General features: G+C 39.4%; 1 protein-coding gene across 1 annotated transcript in view; it reads right to left on the bottom strand.

Annotated features, from left to right (window-relative positions):
* Positions 1 to 1,097: 1,097 nt before the first annotated feature.
* The window catches only part of LOC130976709 (protein FAR1-RELATED SEQUENCE 5-like), a 31,506-nt gene continuing 14,366 nt past the window's right edge, over positions 1,098 to 18,237 (bottom strand). The window contains exon 3 of the mRNA XM_057901636.1: positions 1,098 to 1,211. Within this exon, the coding sequence (XP_057757619.1) occupies positions 1,098 to 1,211 (114 nt within the window). The remainder of the gene's footprint in view (positions 1,212 to 18,237) is intronic.

Raw genomic sequence — 18,237 nt, 5'->3', positions numbered from 1 at the left:
AGACTTTGGGGCAACCGTGGCATTGCCAATTTTAAAATACTTTGATGCCAAATTTGCATGAAGAATTATATTTTGGAACATGGATTTTGAGTTAAGAACACAAGCTAGTGAGTTTTGAGCCTAATTGCGTGGTTACATCCTACAACCACTTATTTTCCTTCTTGTGTGCATTATTCCCCTTCTATGAATGCAATCTTTGATTTGTTTGATTCCTTATGTCCATTATTTCGTGTACTCATGCATTTATATGATTGAGTCCATCATTTCATTTAACTCACTTACCCAAATAGCCTTACCTTTTATCTTCCTTTGTTAACCAATTTGAGCCTACGATTAACCCACTTGTTCTTAATTTTAGCACATTACAAGCCTTAAAGCGAAAAACAATAAATGTCCTTATTTGGATCTTTGATTAGCTTAGGCTAGAGTGTGTGAGTATCATTCAAGTGTGGGAACCTTGGGACATTGGGTGAATAAAATGATTGGGAATTGGGTACATACTCACGTATTGATCAAATGTAAAACCTTATGCATTGAGATTCTTGTATATATAAAAAAAAATGAGAAAAGCAAAAAAAAGAAAAAAAAGAGAAAGAAAAGAAAAATAATATGGAAAAGGAAAAGAAAAAAAATAGAAAAAAGAAAGAAAAAGAAGAAAAAGAAAGAAATAAAAGGGGGACAAAATGCCCCAAAGCAAAGTGAAGCTCAATAAAGTCAATGCATAAGTGTTGTGAAATGAAAAAGGAAATACATGAGTATGTGGAAAAAATGGACAGTTAGGTTAGAACTTAATTGTATGAGATGTCATAGGTTAGGTGGGAAGTCTAAGCTTATCAAAGATTCAAATCTCAAGCTCACTTAACCAAATATGCATCCTACCGTGACCCTAACCTCATTACAACCGAAGAAAAGACCTCATGATAAATGTATGCATACATTGAATAATTGTTGATTGTTGGATGAAAAACAAATCTTGGAAAGCATGATTAGGGGGGAATTGAGTGAGTCAACCCCAAACACCGAGCGGTTAGAGTGTAAACACTTCCGGTGAGGGTTCGATGCTCAATTCCTTGACTCCCGGCTCTCACGAGCATTCCTCATGCAAGGTTGCATATACCGCGTTTGATGCTTAAAAAAATTGGCAAGCCCCATACCTTGACCACCATTGTGCCCCATATGCTCGCATATGTCATGGGAAGGTTGATTTGTTCCTAACCAAGTAGGAAATAGCACTAGTCATAGTTGCATTCATATAAGTAGGTTGCACTTCATGAGTTATACTTTTGTGATCCCTCGGTCTTCTGTGTTTCTTTGCATTTCTCTAAGCATGAGGACATGCTAGAATCTAAGTGTGGGGAGGTTGACAAACCCCATTTTGAGGGTTTATCTTGTGCTGATTTCAGGGGTTTTATCAATGATTTCACCCACTTTCTATATGAAAATACAAGATTTTGCATTCCTTTCCTAGTTTTGCCCCATGAATGAAAACATGCTTATTTTGCACTAAAATAGATACATTTCTAATCTTCTCTTGATGCCATTCGATGCCGTGACGTGTGTGTTAAGTGGTTCCAGAATATAGGGCACGGATGGACCGGAAGAGAGAAGGAGTATGGGAGCAAAGGAAGGGAGCAAGAGAATTAAGCCTTGGAAATCTCAGCATGGGCGCGTGCGCGCACTTGGCGCATCCGCGTGGATAGACCAACTAGAAGCCGAAGCCAAGAGTCGAGCCACGAGTCGGCTTGCGCAGCGGTTAAGCCATGATCTTCTTGGGCGCGCACGCGTACGTCACGCCTCCGCGTACATTACAAGATGCATCTGTGGCGCGCGCGCGTACCTTGCGCGTGCGCGCCGATGTTCGAATGTGGATTTTTAAGAAGTCATGTGACTTAGGCGTGGAGTTAGTTGAGAATCCCATTTTTGGGGAATGCCTTGGCGGGAAAAGCTTAAGAAGACCAAAGGAGCAAGGGTTAAGGACTTTTAGTTCATTTTTGTAGATTTTAGATATTTTGAGAGGTTAGTTAGTCACACTTTTGGGGGAAGGAGAGAGAGACTCCAAGCTTCCATTAGGGTTCATCTTCATCCAATTTCTGAATTTTCAATCACTTTTGGTGAGATCCATTACAATTCTCACTTCACTTTGTTCATGTCATAGATCTTCTTCTCCAATTTCAAGTAGTAATTGTAATTACACAATTCTCATAGATCTAGAATTCAACTTTGTAATTTTGGATTTCATCAATACCTTGAGAATTTTATTTTCATTGTTGATCTTTGATCCTTGTTGTTAGTTCCTTGTGTTGCAATACTTTTAATTCTACTTTTCTTATCATTTCACTATGACTTTCTTTCTTGCTCATCACATGTTTGATAAAATGTCAACACTAGTTATGGAGTAGAAATATCTCACTTGGCATAGGGTTGGGCCATTAGAAGAGGTTGAATAGTTGTGTCAATTGTTGATTTGAAATTAGGAATTGCTAATTGACTTGGAGTACACTAAAGCTAGATTCTTATGAGGTGAAGCTAGGACTTGTGACTCAAGTTGGTTATCTTCATTTGACTTTCCTCTATACCTAGGGGATAAATAAATGAGGCAAGGCCTAATTGTCGTCATCATTGAATAAACTATAAGGATAGAAATTCTAATGCCAACCCTAAGCCAAGTCTTTTAATGATTGATTGTTTGTTTCATATTACCTTGCTAAAACCTTCAAAGAATCCCAACAAAGCTTTCTAATCAATAAGATGCACACTTTGGCAATTCCAAGGGAGGACGACTCGGGAGACTTGTACTCTCGGATATAGATTGTAGGATTGTTTGGTACGAAATTTAAGTGTCGATTAGACTATACTCACGATCATATTCATCTTTGGATTCTAATTCGGCATGCTAAATTTCGTTTATCAGTGTGCAGAAACTCCACCGTTGAAAATACATAAGTGAAAGGTTCAGGCATGGCCGAATGGCCAGCCCCCAAAACGTGATCACAGGATTCAAAATACAATCCAGGATGAGATTATGATAGTAAAAAGTTCTATTTATAATAAACTAGCTCCTAGGGTTTACATGAGTAAGTAATTGATGCATAAATCCACTTCCAGGGCCCACTTGGTGTATGTTTGGGCTGAGCTTGATCTATCCACGAGCTGAGGCTTTTATTGGAGTTGAACTCCAATTTATGACGTGTTTTGGGCGTTCAACTCCGGATCATGACGTGTTTCTGGCGTTTAACTCCAGACAGCAGCATGTACTGGGCGTTCAACACCAAGTTACGTCATCAATTTCCGAATAAAGTATGGACTATTATATATTGCTGGAAAGCTCTGGATGTCTACTTTCCAACGCCGTTAAAAGTTTGCCATTTGAAGTTCTGTAGCTCCAGAAAATCCATTTTGAGTGCAGGGAGGTCAGATTCCAACAGCATCAGCAGTCCTTTTGTCAGCCTTCTTTCAGAGTTTTGCTCAAGTCCCTCAATTTCAGCCAGAAATTACCTGAAATTACAGAAAAATACACAAACTCTTAGTAAAGTCCAGAAATGTGAATTTAACATAAAAACTAATGAAAACATCCCTAAAAGTAGCTTGAACTTACTAAAAACTACCTAAAAACAATGCCAAAAGCGTATAAATTATCCGCTCATCACAACACCAAACTTAAATTGTTGCTTGTCCCCAAGCAACTGAAAATCAAATAGGATAAAAAGAAGAGAATATACTATAAATTCCAAAATATCAATGAATATTAATTCTAATTAGATGAGCGGGACTTGTAGCTTCTTGAACAGTTTTGGCATCTCACTTTTTCCTTTGAAGTTTAGAATGATTGGCTTCTCTATGAACTTAGAATTTCGGATAGTGTTATTGACTTTCCTAGTTAAGCATGTTGATTCTTGAACACAGCTACTTATGAGTCTTGGCCGTGGCCCTAAGCATTTTGTTTTCCAGTATTACCACCGGATACATAAATGCCACAGACACATGACTGGGTGAACCTTTTCAGATTGTGACTCAGCTTTGCTAGAGTCCCCAGTTAGTGGTGTCTAGAGCTCTTAAGCACACTCTTTTGCTTTGGATCACAACTTTAACCACTCAGTCTCAAGCTTTTCACTTGGACCTGCATGACACAAGCATATGGTTAGGGACAGCTTGATTTAGCCGCTTAGGCCTGGATTTTATTTCCTTGGGCCCTCCTATCCATTGATGCTCAAAGCCTTGGATCCTTTTTACCCTTGCCTTTTGGTTTTAAGGGCTATTGGCTTTTTCTGCTTGCTTTTTCTTTTTCTTTCTATTTTTTTTTTGCCATTTTTTTTCGCAAGTTTCTTCTTTTTCACTGCTTTTTCTGCTTCAAGAATCAATTTCATGATTTTTCAGATCATCAATAACATTTCTCTTTGTTCATCATTCTTTCAAGAGCCAACAGTTTTAACATTCATAACCAACAAGATGAAAAGACATATGCACTGTTCAAGCATTCATTCAGAAAACAATAGGTATTGTCACCACATCAATATAATTAAACTAAATTCAAGGATAAATTTGAAATTCATGTACTTCTTGTTCTTTTGAATTAAAGCATATTTCATTTAAGAGAGGTGAAGGATTAATGGATTTTATTCATAGCTTTAAGGCATGGTTACTACATACTAATGATCATGAAGTAGAGACACAAAACATAGATAAACTCAACATAAAAAAACCGAAAAGCAGAAAGAAATAAGAACAAGGAATGAATCCACCTTTAGTGGCGTTTTCTTCTTGAAGGACCAACAATGTCCTTAAGCTCTTCTATGTACCTTCCTTGCCTTTGTTGCTCCTCCCTCATTGCTCTTTGATCTTCTCTTATTTCTTGGAGAATGATGGAGTGCTCATGATGTTCCACCCTTAATTGTTCAACATTGTGGCTCAAATCTTCTAAGGAAGTGTTGAGTTGTTCCCAATAGTTGTTGGGAGGAAAGTGCATCCCTTGAGGCATCTCAGGGATTTCTTGATGATGAGCTTCCTCATGCATCTCTTGAGAACCGTGAAGGGTCTCTCTTGCTTGCTCCATCCTCTTCTTGGTGATGGGCTTATCCTCTTCAATGGAGATGTCTCCTTCTATGATAACTCCAGCTGAGTAACATAGATGGCAAATAAGGTGAGGGAAAGCTAGCCTTGCCATGGTGGAGGGTTTTTCGGCTATTTTGTAGAATTCATTGGAGATGACTTCATGAACTTCTACTTCCTCTCCAATCATGATGCTATGAATCATGATGGCCCGATCCACAGTAACTTCAGATCGGTTGCTAATGGGAATGATGGAGCGTTGAATGAACTCCAACCATGCTCTAGCCACAGGCTTGAGGTCCAGTCTTCTTAGTTGGACTGGCTTGCCTTTGGAGTCTCTCTTCCATTGAGCTCCTTCCACACGTATGTCCGTAAGGACTTGGTCCATCCTTTGATTAAAGTTGACCCTTCTAGTGTAGGGGCGTTCATCTCCTTGCATCATGGGCAAGTGAAACGCCAACCTCACATTCTCCGGACTAAAATCTAAGTATTTCCCCCGAACCATTGTGAGATAATTCTTTAGACTCGGGTTCATACTTTGATCATGGTTCCTAGTGATCCATGCATTGGCATAGAACTCTTGAACCATTAAGATTCCGACTTATTGTATGGGGTTGGTTAGGACTTCCCAACCTCTTCTTCGGATTTCATGTCGGATCTCCGGATACTCATTTTTCTTGAGCTTGAAAGGGACCTCAGGGATCACCTTCTTCTTTGCCACAACATCATAGAAGTGGTCTTGATGGCTTTTGGAGATGAATCTTTCCATCTCCCATGACTCGGAGGTGGAAGCTTTTGTCTTCCCTTTTCCTTTTCTAGAGGATACTCCGGCCTTAGGTGCCATTGATGGTAATGGAAAAACAAAAAAGCTTATGCTTTTACCATACCAAACTTAAAATATTGCTTGCCCTCGAGCAATAGAAGAAAGAAGAGAAGAAGAAGAAGAAGAAAAGATGGTAGAGTGGGAGAGAGGTAGGTTCGGCGAAGGGGAAGAAGAGGGGGTTGTGTTGTGTGAAAATGAAGTGGAATGGAAGGGTATATATAGGGAGAGGAGGGAGTGAATGTTCGGCCATTTAGGGTGGGAATGGGTGGGAAAATGTTTTTGAATTTTCGAAGGTAGGTAGGGTTTATGGGGAAGAGTGGATGGATGTGAGTGGTGAAGGGGGTGATTGGGAAGAGGAATTGAGGTGATTGGTGAAGAGTGTTGGGAAGTGTGACATGGGGAATACAAATCACAAAAATAGGATTAGGAGGTAAGGTGGGAATATAGTAGGTGGGGATCCTGTGGGGTCCACAGATCCTGAGGTGTCAGGGAATTCCATCCCTGCACCAAATAGGCATGTAAAATGCCTTTGCATACCATTCTGGCTTTTAAACGCCGAGTGGTGCACGTTCTGGGCGTTCAACGCCCATGTAAAGCATGTTTCTGGCGTTGAACGCCAGTTTCATGCTTGTTACTGGCGTTCAGTGCCAGCTTTTCTTCTCTAGGCACATTCCTGGTGTTCAGCACCAGAATATTGCTTGTTTCTGGCGTTGAACGCCAGCCAGATGCATCTTACTGGCGTTGAACGCCAGCCTGTGCTTCCTCCAGGGTGTGATTTTTTTCTTCTGCTGTTTTTGATTCTATTTTTAATTTTTATATTTTTTTCGTGACTCCACATGATCATGTACCTAATAAAACACAAAATAACAATAAAAAAGAATAAAATAAAATTAGATAAATAAATTGGGTTGCCTCCCAACAAACGCTTCTTTAATGTCAATAGCTTGACAGTGGCTCTCATGGAGCAACAAGGTGATCAGGTCAATGTTGTATAGTCCCAACACCAAACGTAGAGTTTGGATATGGGGTCTTAACACCAAACTTAGAGTTTGGTTGTGGCCTCCCAACACCAAACTTAGAGTTTGACTGTGGGGGCTCTTCTTGACTCTGAACTGAGAGAAGCTCTTCATGCTTACTCTCTTTTGTCACAGAGGGATGGCCCTGTGCCTTAAACATAAGGTAGTCCCCATTCAATTGAAGGACTAGTTCACCTCTATTGACATCTATCACAGCTCCTGCTGTAGCTAGGAAAGGTCTTCCAAGGATGATGCATTCATCATCTTCCTTCCTAGTGTCTAAGATTATGAAATCAGCAGGGATGTAAAGGCCTTCAACCTTTACCAACACGTCCTCCACTATTCCATAAGCTTGTCTTAATGACTTGTCTGCCAATTATAATGAAAACAAGGCAGGTTGTACCTCGATGATCCCCAGCTTCTCCATTACAGAGAGTGGCATAAGATTTATCCCTGACCCCAAATCACACAGAACTTTTGCAAAGGTCATGGTGCCTATGGTACAAGGTATCAAAAACTTGCCAGGATCTTGTTTCTTTTGAGGTAGAATTTGCTGAATCCAGGTATCCAGTTCACTAATGAGCAAGGGAGGTTCTCTTTCCCAAGTCTCATTACCAAACAACTTGGCATTCAGCTTCATGATAGCTCCTAAATATTGAGAAACTTGCTCTCCAGTCACATCTTCATCCTCTTCAGAGGAAGAATAGTCTTCAGAGCTCATGAATGGCAGAAGGAGATTTAATGGAATCTCTATGGTCTCTATATGAGCCTCAGATTCTTTTGGATCCTTAATAGGAAACTCCTTCTTGCTTGAAGGACGTCCCAGGAGGTCTTCCTCACTAGGATTTTCGTCCTCCTCCTCCCTTGTGCATTTGGCCATATTGACTATATCAATGGCCTTGCACTCTCCTTTTGGATTCTCTTCTGTATTGCTTGGGAGAATACTGGGAGGAGTTTCAATGACTTTCTTACCCAGCTAGCCCACTTGTGCCTCCAGATTTCTAATGGAGGATCTTGTTTCACTCATGAAACTGAAAGTGGCCTTTGACAGATCAGAGACTAGATTGGCTAAATTAAAAGTGTTTTGTTCAGAATTCTCTGTCTGTTGCTGAGAAGATGATGGGAAAGGCTTGCTATTGCTCAGCCTATTGCGTCCACCATTGTTAAAGCCTTGTTGAGGCTTTTGTTGATCCTTCCATGAGAAATTTGGATGATTTCTCCATGATGAGTTATAGGTGTTTCCATAAGGTTCACCCATGTAATTAACCTCGCCATGGCAGGGTTCTCAGGATCATAAGCTTCTTCAGAAGCTGCCTCTTTAGTACTGTTGGATGCATGTTGCCATCCATTCAGACTTTGAGAGATCATGTTGACCTATTGAGTCAACACTTTGTTCTGAGCCAATATGGCATTCAGAGCATCAATTTCAAGAACTCCTTTCTTTTGAGGTATCCCATTATTCACGGAATTCATCTCAGAAGTGTACATGAATTGGTTGTTTGCAACCATGTCAATGAGTTCTTGAGCCTCTTCAGGCGTTTTCTTTAGGTGAATAGATCCACCTGCAGAATGGTCCAATGACATTTTCGAAAATTCAGATAGACCATAATAGAATATATCTAATATGGTCCATTCTGAAAACATGTCAGATGGACACCTTTTGGTCAGCTGCTTGTATCTTTCCCAAGCTTCATAGAGGGATTCACCATCTTTTTGTTTGAAGGTTTGAACATCCACTCTCAGCTTGCTTAGCTTTTGAGGAGGAAAGAATTTATCCAAGAAGGCAGTGACCAGCTTATCCCAGGAGTCCAGGCTATCCTTAAGTTGTGAATCCAACCATATTCTAGCTCTGTCTCTTACAGAAAAAGAAAAAATCATGAGTCTGTAGACTTCAGGATCAACTCCATTCGTCTTTACAGTCTCACAGATCTGCAAGAACTCAGTTAAAAATTGATAAGGATCTTCAGATGGAAGTCCATAAAACTTGCAGTTTTTTGTTTCATTAAGGCAACTAGCTGAGGTTTCATCTCAAAGTTATTGGCTCCAATAGCAGGAATGGAGATGCTTCTTCCATCAAACTTGGACGTTGGCTTTGTGAAGTCACCAAGCATTCTCCTTGCATTATTATTATTGGGTTCGGCTGCCATCTCCTTCTCTTGTTCGAAATTTTCTGAAAGGTTACTTTTGGATTGTTGTAATTTAGCTTCTCTTAGTTTCCTCTTCAAAGTCCTTTCAGGTTCTGGATCAATTTCAACAAGAGTGCCTTTTTCCTTGTTCCTGCTCATATGAAAAAGAAGAAAACAAGAAAAGAAGAGGAATCCTCTATGTCACAGTATAGATATTCCTTTATGTTAGTAGAAAAAGAAGGGGGTAGAAGAAATAAAAGTGAAGAATCCAAACACAAGGGATATATTGGGTTCGGATTTTTAGATGAAGAGAGGTGAAGAGAAGTATTAGTAAATAAATAATTAAATAGAAAAAGAAAAGAGAAGGGAAATTTCAAAAATAATTTTGAAAAAGGGGTTAGTATTTTCAAAAATTAGAGATAAAATATAATTAAAATTAAAATTTAGAACAAAAAGAATTTTTTTTGAAAAGAGGTGAGATATTTTCGAAAATTAGAGAGGGAAAAGTAGTTACGTGGTTTTGAAAAAGATAAGAAACAAACACAAAGTTAAGTAGTTAGTTGAAAAAGATTTTAAAATCAAATTTTAAAAAGATAAGAAGATAAGAAGTTAGATAAGATATTTTAAAATCAAATTTTGAAAAAGATAAAATTTTGAAAAAGATAAGATATAAAAGATAAAAAGATTTAATTTAAAAATTTGAAATTACTTACTTCACTAACAAGAAACTACAAGATAAGATTCTAGAACTTAAAGATTGAACCTTTCTTAACAAGAAAGTAACAAACTTCAAATTTTTGAATCAATCACATTAATTATTAGTGAATTTTCGAAAATATGATATAAAGATAAGAAAAAGATTTTGAAAACATTTTGAAAAAGATTTTGAAATTTTTAAAAAAGAGGAAAAATTGGAAAAGATACGATTTTTGAAAAAGATTTTGAAAAGATAAGATTTTTAAAATTGAAATTTTGACTTGACTTGTAAGAAACAACTAATTTTAAAAATTTTTGACCAAGTCAACCCAAAATTTCAAAAATTTGGAGGGAAATAAGGGAAAGATATTTTTTTGATTTTTGAATTTTTAATTATGAGAGAGAAAAACAACAAAAATACTCAATGCATGAAATTTTTAGATCAAAACAATGAATGCATGCAAGAATGCTATGAATGTCAAGATGAACACCAAGAACACTTTGAAGATCATGATGAATATCAAGAACATAATTTTGAAAAATTTTTTGATGCAAAGAAAACATGCAAGACACCAAACTTAAAAATCTTTAATGCATGGACTCTAACAAAGAAAAAATGCATATGAAAAACAACAAACAACACAAAACAAGAAAACATCAAGATCAAACAAGAGGACTTATCAAGAACAACTTGAAGATCATGAAGAACACTATGAATGCATGGGATTTTCGAAAAATGCAAGAAAAATTTTTAAAGCATGCACTTGACACCAAACTTAAAAATTGACTCAAGACTCAAATAAGAAACACAAAATATTTTTGGTTTTTATGATTTTCTAATTTTTTCTGGATTTTTATTATTTTTTTTCGAAAATATAGTTTGGAAAAACGAAAAATAAAAGAAAACTTTTGAAAAATAATTTTTGAAAAGAAAATTACCTAATCTGAGCAATAAGATGAACCGTTAGTTGTCCAAACTCGAACTATCCCCGGCAACGGCGCCAAAAACTTGGTGGACAAAATTGTGATTCCTTTGTTATTGTATTTTGTAAAATTCATTGCTTTTTCAACTATGTGTGGACGCAACTCCGTTCAACTTAACCAGCACGTGTACTGGGTCATCCAAGTAATACCTTACGTGAGTAAGGGTCGATCCCACAGAGATTGTTGGTATGAAGCAAGCTATGGTCACCTTGTAAATCTCAGTTAGGCAGATTAAATTGGTTTATGGATTTTTGAATAATTAATAATAAATAGAAAATAAAAAGGGATAGAAATACTTATGTAAATCAATAGTAGAAATTTCAGATAGGCGTGTGGAGATGCTGGAATCCTTTCGAATCTCTACTTTCTTATTGCTTTCATCCAATCCTTCTTACTCCTTTCCATGGCAAGCTGTATGTAGGGCATCACCATCATCAATGGCTACTTTTAATCCTCTCGGGAAAATGGTCCTATGCGCTGTCACTGCACGGCTAATCGTCTGGAGGCATCACCCTTGTTGATGGCTACATCCCATCCTCTCAGTGAAAATGGTCCAAATGCTCTGTCACAGCACAGCTAATCATCTGTCGGTCCTAAATCAGGTTGGAATAGAATCCATTGATTCTTTGGCATTTGTCATCACGCCCAGCCTTCAGGAGTTTGAAGCTTGTCACAGTCATTCAATACCGGAATCCTACTCGGAATACCACAGACAAGGTTAGACTTTCCGGATTCCCAGGATCCTACTCGGAATACCACAGACAAGGTTAGACTTTCTGGATCCTCATGAATGCCGCCATCTATCTAGCTTATACCACGAAGATTCTGTTGGGGAATCTAAGAGATATGCGCCCGGCCTAAGGTAGAACGGAAGTGGTTGTCAATCACGCGCGTTCGTAAGTGAGAATGATGATGAGTGTCACGGATCATCACATTCATCAAAGTGTTGTGCAATGTATATCTTGGAATAAGAATAAAAGAGAATTGAATAGAAAGTAATAGTAATTGTATTGAAACTTGAGGTACAGCAGAGCTCCACACCCTTAATCTATGGTGTGCAGAAACTCCACCGTTGAAAATACATAAGTGAAAGGTTCAGGCATGGCCGAATGGCCAGCCCCCAAAACGTGATCACGGGATTCAAATTACAATCCAGGATGAGATTATGATAGTAAAAAGTTCTATTTATAATAAACTAGCTCCTAGGGTTTACATGAGTAAGTAATTGATGCATAAATCCACTTCCGGGGCCCACTTGGTGTATGTTTGGGCTGAGCTTGATCTATCCACGAGCTGAGACTTTTATTGGAGTTGAACTCCAAGTTATGACGTGTTTTGGGCGTTCTACTCCGGATCATGACGTGTTTCTGGCGTTTAACTCCAGACAGCAGCATGTACTTGGTGTTCAACGCCAAGTTACGTCGTCAATTTCCGAATAAAGTATGGACTATTATATATTGCTGGAAAGCTCTGGATGTCTACTTTCCAACGCCGTTGAGAGCGCGCAATTTGAAGTTCTGTAGCTCGAGAAAATCCATTTCGAGTGCAAGGAGGTTAGATTCCAACAGCATCAGCAGTCCTTTTGTCAGCCTTCTTTCAGAGTTTTGCTCAAGTCCCTCAATTTCAGCCAGAAATTACCTGAAATCACAGAAAAACACACAAACTCATAGTAAAGTCTAGAAATATGAATTTAGCATAAAAACTAATGAAAACATCCCTAAAAGTAGCTTGAACTTACTAAAAACTACCTAAAAACAATGCCAAAAAGCGTATAAATTATCCGCTCATCACAACACCAAACTTAAATTGTTGCTTGTCCCCAAGGAACTGAAAATCAATTAGGATAAAAAGAAGAGAATATACTATGAATTCCAGAATATCAATGAATATTAATTATAATTAGATGAGCGGGACTTGTAGCTTTTTGCTTCTGAACAGTTTTGGCATCTCACTTTTTCCTTTGAAGTTTAGAATGATTGGCTTCTCTAGGAACTTAGAATTTTGGATAGTGTTATTGACTTTCCTAGTTAAGCATGTTGATTCTTGAACACAGCTACTTATGAGTCTTGGCCGTGGCCCTAAGCACTTTGTTTTCCAGTATTACCACTGGATACATAAATGCCACAGACACATAACTGGGTGAACCTTTTTAGATTGTGACTCAGCTTTGCTAGAGTCCCCAGTTGGAGGTGTCCAGAGCTCTTAAGCACACTCTTTTTGCTTTGGATCATGACTTTAACCACTCAGTCTCAAGCTTTTCACTTGGACCTTCATGACACAAGCACATGGTTAGGGACAGCTTGATTTAGCCGCTTAGGCCTGGATTTTATTTCTTTGGGCCCTCCTATCCATTGATGCTCAAAGCCTTGGATCCTTTTTACCCTTGCCTTTTGGTTTTAAGGGCTATTGGCTTTTTCTGCTTGCTTTTTCTTTTTCTTTCTATTTTTTTCGCCATTTTTTTTCGCAAGCTTCTTCTTTTTCACTGCTTTTTCTTGCTTCAAGAATCAATTTCATGATTTTTCAGATCATCAATAACATTTCTCTTTGTTCATCATTCTTTCAAGAGCCAACAGTTTTAACATTCATAACCAACAAGATCAAAAGACATATGCACTGTTCAAGCATTCATTCAGAAAACAAAATTAATGTGACCACATCAATATAATTAAACTAAATTCAAGGATAAATTCAAAATTCATGTACTTCTTGTTCTTTTGAATTAAAGCATATTTCATTTAAGAGAGGTGAAGGATTAATGGATTTTATTCATAGCTTTAAGGCATGGTTACTACATACTAATGATCATGAAGTAGAGACACAAAACATAGATAAACTCAACATAAAAAAACCGAAAAGCAGAAAGAAATAAGAACAAGGAATGAATCCAGCTTTGGTGGCGTCTTCTTCTTGAAGGACCAACAATGTCCTTAAGCTCTTCTATGTCCTTTCCTTGCCTTTGTTGCTCCTCCCTCATTGCTCTTTGATCTTCTCTTATTTCTTGGAGAATGATGGAGTGCTCATGATGTTCCACCCTTAATTGTTCAACATTGTGGCTCAAATCTTCTAAGGAAGTGTTGAGTTGTTCCCAATAGTTGTTGGGAGGAAAGTGCATCCCTTGAGGCATCTCAGGGATTTCTTGATGATGAGCTTCCTCATGCATCTCTTGAGAACCGTGAAGGGTCTCTCTTGCTTGCTCCATCCTCTTCTTGGTGATGGGCTTATCCTCTTCAATGGAGATGTCTCCGTCTATGATAACTCCAGCTGAGTAACATAGATGGCAAATAAGGTGAGGGAAAGCTAGCCGTGCCATGGTGGAGGGCTTGTCGGCTATTTTGTAGATTTCTTTGGATATGACTTCATGAACTTCTACTTCCTCTCCAATCATGATGCTATGAATCATGATGGCCCGATCCACAGTAACTTCAGATCGGTTGCTAGTGGGAATGATGGAGCGTTGAATGAACTCCAACCATCCTCTAGCCACAGGCTTGAGGTCCAGTCTTCTTAGTTAGACTGGCTTGCCTTTGGAGTCTCTCTTCCATTGAGCTCCTTCCACACATATGTCCGTAAGGACTTGGTCCAACCTTTGATTAAAGTTGACCCTTCTAGTGTAGGGGCGTTCATCTCCTTGCATCATGGGCAAGTGGAATGCCAACCTCACATTCTCCGGACTAAAATCTAAGTATTTCCCCCGAACCATTGTGAGATAATTCTTTGGACTCGGGTTCATACTTTGATCATGGTTCCTAGTGATCCATGCATTGGCATAGAACTCTTGAACCATTAAGATTCCGACTTGTTGCATGGGGTTGGTTAGGACTTCCCAACCTCTTCTTCGGATTTCATGTCGGATCTCCGGATACTCATTTTTCTTGAGCTTGAAAGGGACCTCAGGGATCACCTTCTTCTTTGCCACAACATCATAGAAGTGGTCTTGATGGCTCTTGGAGATGAATCTTTCCATCTCCCATGGCTCGGAGGTGGAAGCTTTTGTCTTCCCTTTTCCTTTTCTAGAGGATTCTCTGGCCTTAGGTGCCATTGATGGTAATGGAAAAACAAAAAGCTTGTGCTTTTACCACACCAAACTTAAAATATTGCTCGCCCTCGAGCAAGAGAAGAAAGAAAAGAAGAAGAAGAAGAAGAAGAAGAAAATGGAAAAGAGTGAGGGGAGATGGATTCGGCCAAGGTATAGTAGAGGGGGTAGTGTTGTGTGAAAATGAAGTGGAATGGAAGGGTATATATAGGGAGAGGGGAGAGGGTAGGTTCGGCTATTTAGGGTGGGATTGGGTGGGAAAATGTTTTTGAATTTTGAAGGTAGGTGGGGTTTATGGGGAAGAGTGGATGGATGTGAGTGGTGAAGGGGGTGATTGGGAAGAGAGCTTGAGGTTATTGGTGAAGTGTTTTGGGAAGTGTGATATGGGGAAGAGAAAAACTAGGATTAGGAGGTAAGGTGGGAATATGTTAGGTGGGGATCCTGTGGGGTCCACAGGTCCTGGGGTGATCCTGTGGGGTCCACAGATCCTGAGGTGTCAAGGAATTCCATCCCTGCACCGAATAGGCATGTAAAATGCCTTTGCACACCATTCTGGCGTTTAAACACCGAGTGGTGCACGTTCTGGGCATTCAACGCCCATGTAAAGCATGTTTCTGGCGTTGAACGCCGAGTGGTGCACGCTCTGGGCTTTCAACGCCCATGTAAAGCATGTTTCTGGCGTTGAACGCCAGTTTCATGCTTGTTACTGGCGTTCAGCGCCAGCTTTTCTTCTCTAGGCACATTCCTGGCGTTCAGCGCCAGAATGTTGCTTGTTTCTGGCGTTCAGCGCCAGAATGATGCTCTGTTCTGGCGTTGAACGCCGGCCAGATGCATCTTACTGGCGTTGAACGCCAGCCTGTGCTTCCTCCAGGGTGTGATTTTTTCTTCTGCTGTTTTTGATTCTGTTTTTAATTTTTATATTTTTTTCGTGACTCCACATGATCATGTACCTAATAAAACCACAAAATAACAATAAAATAAAATAAAAATAAAAATTAGATAAATAAAATTGGGTTGCCTCCCAACAAGCGCTTCTTTAATGTCAATAGCTTGACAGTGGCTCTCATGGAGCCACAAGGTGATCAGGTCAATGTTGTATAGTGCCAACACCAAACTTAGAGTTTGGATATGGGATCTTAACACCAAACTTAGAGTTTGGTTGTGGCCTCACAACACCAAACTTAGAGTTTGACTGTGGGGGCTCTTCTTGACTCTGAACTGAGAGAAGCTCTTCATGCTTACTCTCTTTTAACACAGAGGGATGGCCCTGTGCCTTAAACATAAGGTAGTCCCCACTCAATTGAAGGACTAGTTCACCTCTGTTGACATCTATCACAACTCCTGCTGTTGCTAGGAAAGGTCTTCCAAGGATGATGCATTCATCATCTTCCTTCCTAGTGTCTAAGATTATGAAATCAGCAGGGATGTAAAGGCCTTCAACCTTTACCAACACGTCCTCCACTATTCCATAAGCTTGCCTTAATGACTTGTCTGCCAATTGTAATGAGAACAAGGCAGGTTGTACCTCAATGATCCCCAGCTTCTCCATTACAGAGAGTGGCATAAGATTTATCCCTGACCCCAGATCACACAGAGCTTTTGCAAAGGTCATGGTGCCTATGGTACAAGGTATCAAAAACTTGCCAGGATCTTGTTTCTTTTGAGGTAGAATTTGCTGAATCCAGGTATCCAGTTCACTAATGAGCAAGGGAGGTTCTCTTTCCCAAGTCTCATTACCAAACAACTTGGCATTCAGCTTCATGATAGCTCCTAAATATTGAGTAACTTGCTCTCCAGTCACATCTTCATCCACTTCAGAGGAAGAATAGTCTTCAGAGCTCATGAATGGCAGAAGAAGATTTAATGGAATCTCTATGGTCTATATGAGCCTCAGATTCCTTTGGATCCTTAATAGGAAACTCCTTCTTGCTTGAAGGACGTCCCAGGAGGTCTTCCTCACTAGGATTTTCGTCCTCCTCCTCCCTTGTGCATTCGGCCATATTGACTATATCAATGGCCTTGCACTCTCCTTTTGGATTCTCTTCTGTATTACTTGGGAGAATACTGGGAGGTGTTTCAATGACTTTCTTACTCAGCTGGCCCACTTGTGCCTCCAGATTTCTAATGGAGGATCTTGTTTCACTCATGAAACTGAAAGTGGCCTTTGACAGATCAGAGACTAGATTGGCTAAATTAGAAGTGTTTTGTTCAGAATTCTCTGTCTGTTGCTGAGAAGATGATGGAAAAGGCTTGCTATTGCTCAGCCTATTGCGTCCACCATTGTTAAAGCCTTGTTGAGGCTTTTGTTGATCCTTCCATGAGAAATTTGGATGATTTCTCCATGATGAGTTATAGGTGTTTCCATAAGGTTCACCCATGTAATTAACCTCGCCATGGCAGGGTTCTCAGGATCATAAGCTTCTTCAGAAGCTGCCTCTTTAGTACTGTTGGATGCATGTTGCCATCCATTCAGACTTTGAGAGATCATGTTGACCTATTGAGTCAACACTTTGTTCTGAGCCAATATGGCATTCAGAGCATCAATTTCAAGAACTCCTTTCTTTTGAGGTATCCCATTATTCACGGAATTCATCTCAGAAGTGTACATGAATTGGTTGTTTGCAACCATGTCAATGAGTTCTTGAGCCTCTTCAGGCGTTTTCTTTAGGTGAATAGATCCACCTGCAGAATGGTCCAATGACATTTTCGAAAATTCAGAGAGACCATAATAGAATATATCTAATATGGTCCATTCTGAAAACATGTCAGATGGACATCTTTTGGTCAGCTGCTTGTATCTTTCCTATGCTTCATAGAGGGATTCACCATCTTTTTGTTTGAAGGTTTGAACATCCACTCTCAGCTTGCTCAGCTTTTGAGGAGGAAAGAATTTATCCAAGAAGGCTGTGACCAGCTTATCCCAGGTGTCCAGGCTATCCTTAGGTTGTGAATCCAACCATGTTCTAGCTCTATCTCTTACAGCAAAAGGGAAAAGCATGAGTCTGTAGACTTCAGGATCAACTCCATTCGTCTTTACAGTCTCACAGATCTGCAAGAACTCAGGTAAAAACTGATAAGGATCTTCAGATGGAAGTCCATAAAACTTGCAGTTTTGTTGCATTAATGCAACTAGCTGAGGTTTCAGCTCAAAGTTATTGGCTCCAATAGCAGGAATGGAGATGCTTCTTCCATCAAACTTGGACGTTGGCTTTGTAAAATCACCAAGCATTCTCCTTGCATTATTATTATTGGGTTCGGCTGCCATCTCCTTCTCTTGTTCGAAATTTTCTGAAAGGTTACTTTTGGATTGTTGTAATTTAGCTTCTCTTAGTTTCCTCTTCAAAGTCCTTTCAGGTTCTGGATCAATTTCAACAAGAGTGCCTTTTTCCTTGTTCCTGCTCATATGAAAGAGAAGAAAACAAGAAAAGAAGAGGAATCCTCTATGTCACAGTATAGAGATTCCTTTATGTTAGTAGAAAAAGAAGGGGGTAGAAGAAATAAAAGTGAAGAATC

This window comes from Arachis stenosperma, chromosome 1 (assembly GCF_014773155.1).
Source record: "Arachis stenosperma cultivar V10309 chromosome 1, arast.V10309.gnm1.PFL2, whole genome shotgun sequence".
Taxonomy (NCBI): Eukaryota; Viridiplantae; Streptophyta; class Magnoliopsida; order Fabales; family Fabaceae; genus Arachis; species Arachis stenosperma.
This window is presented reverse-complemented; position numbering and strand designations above follow the sequence as displayed.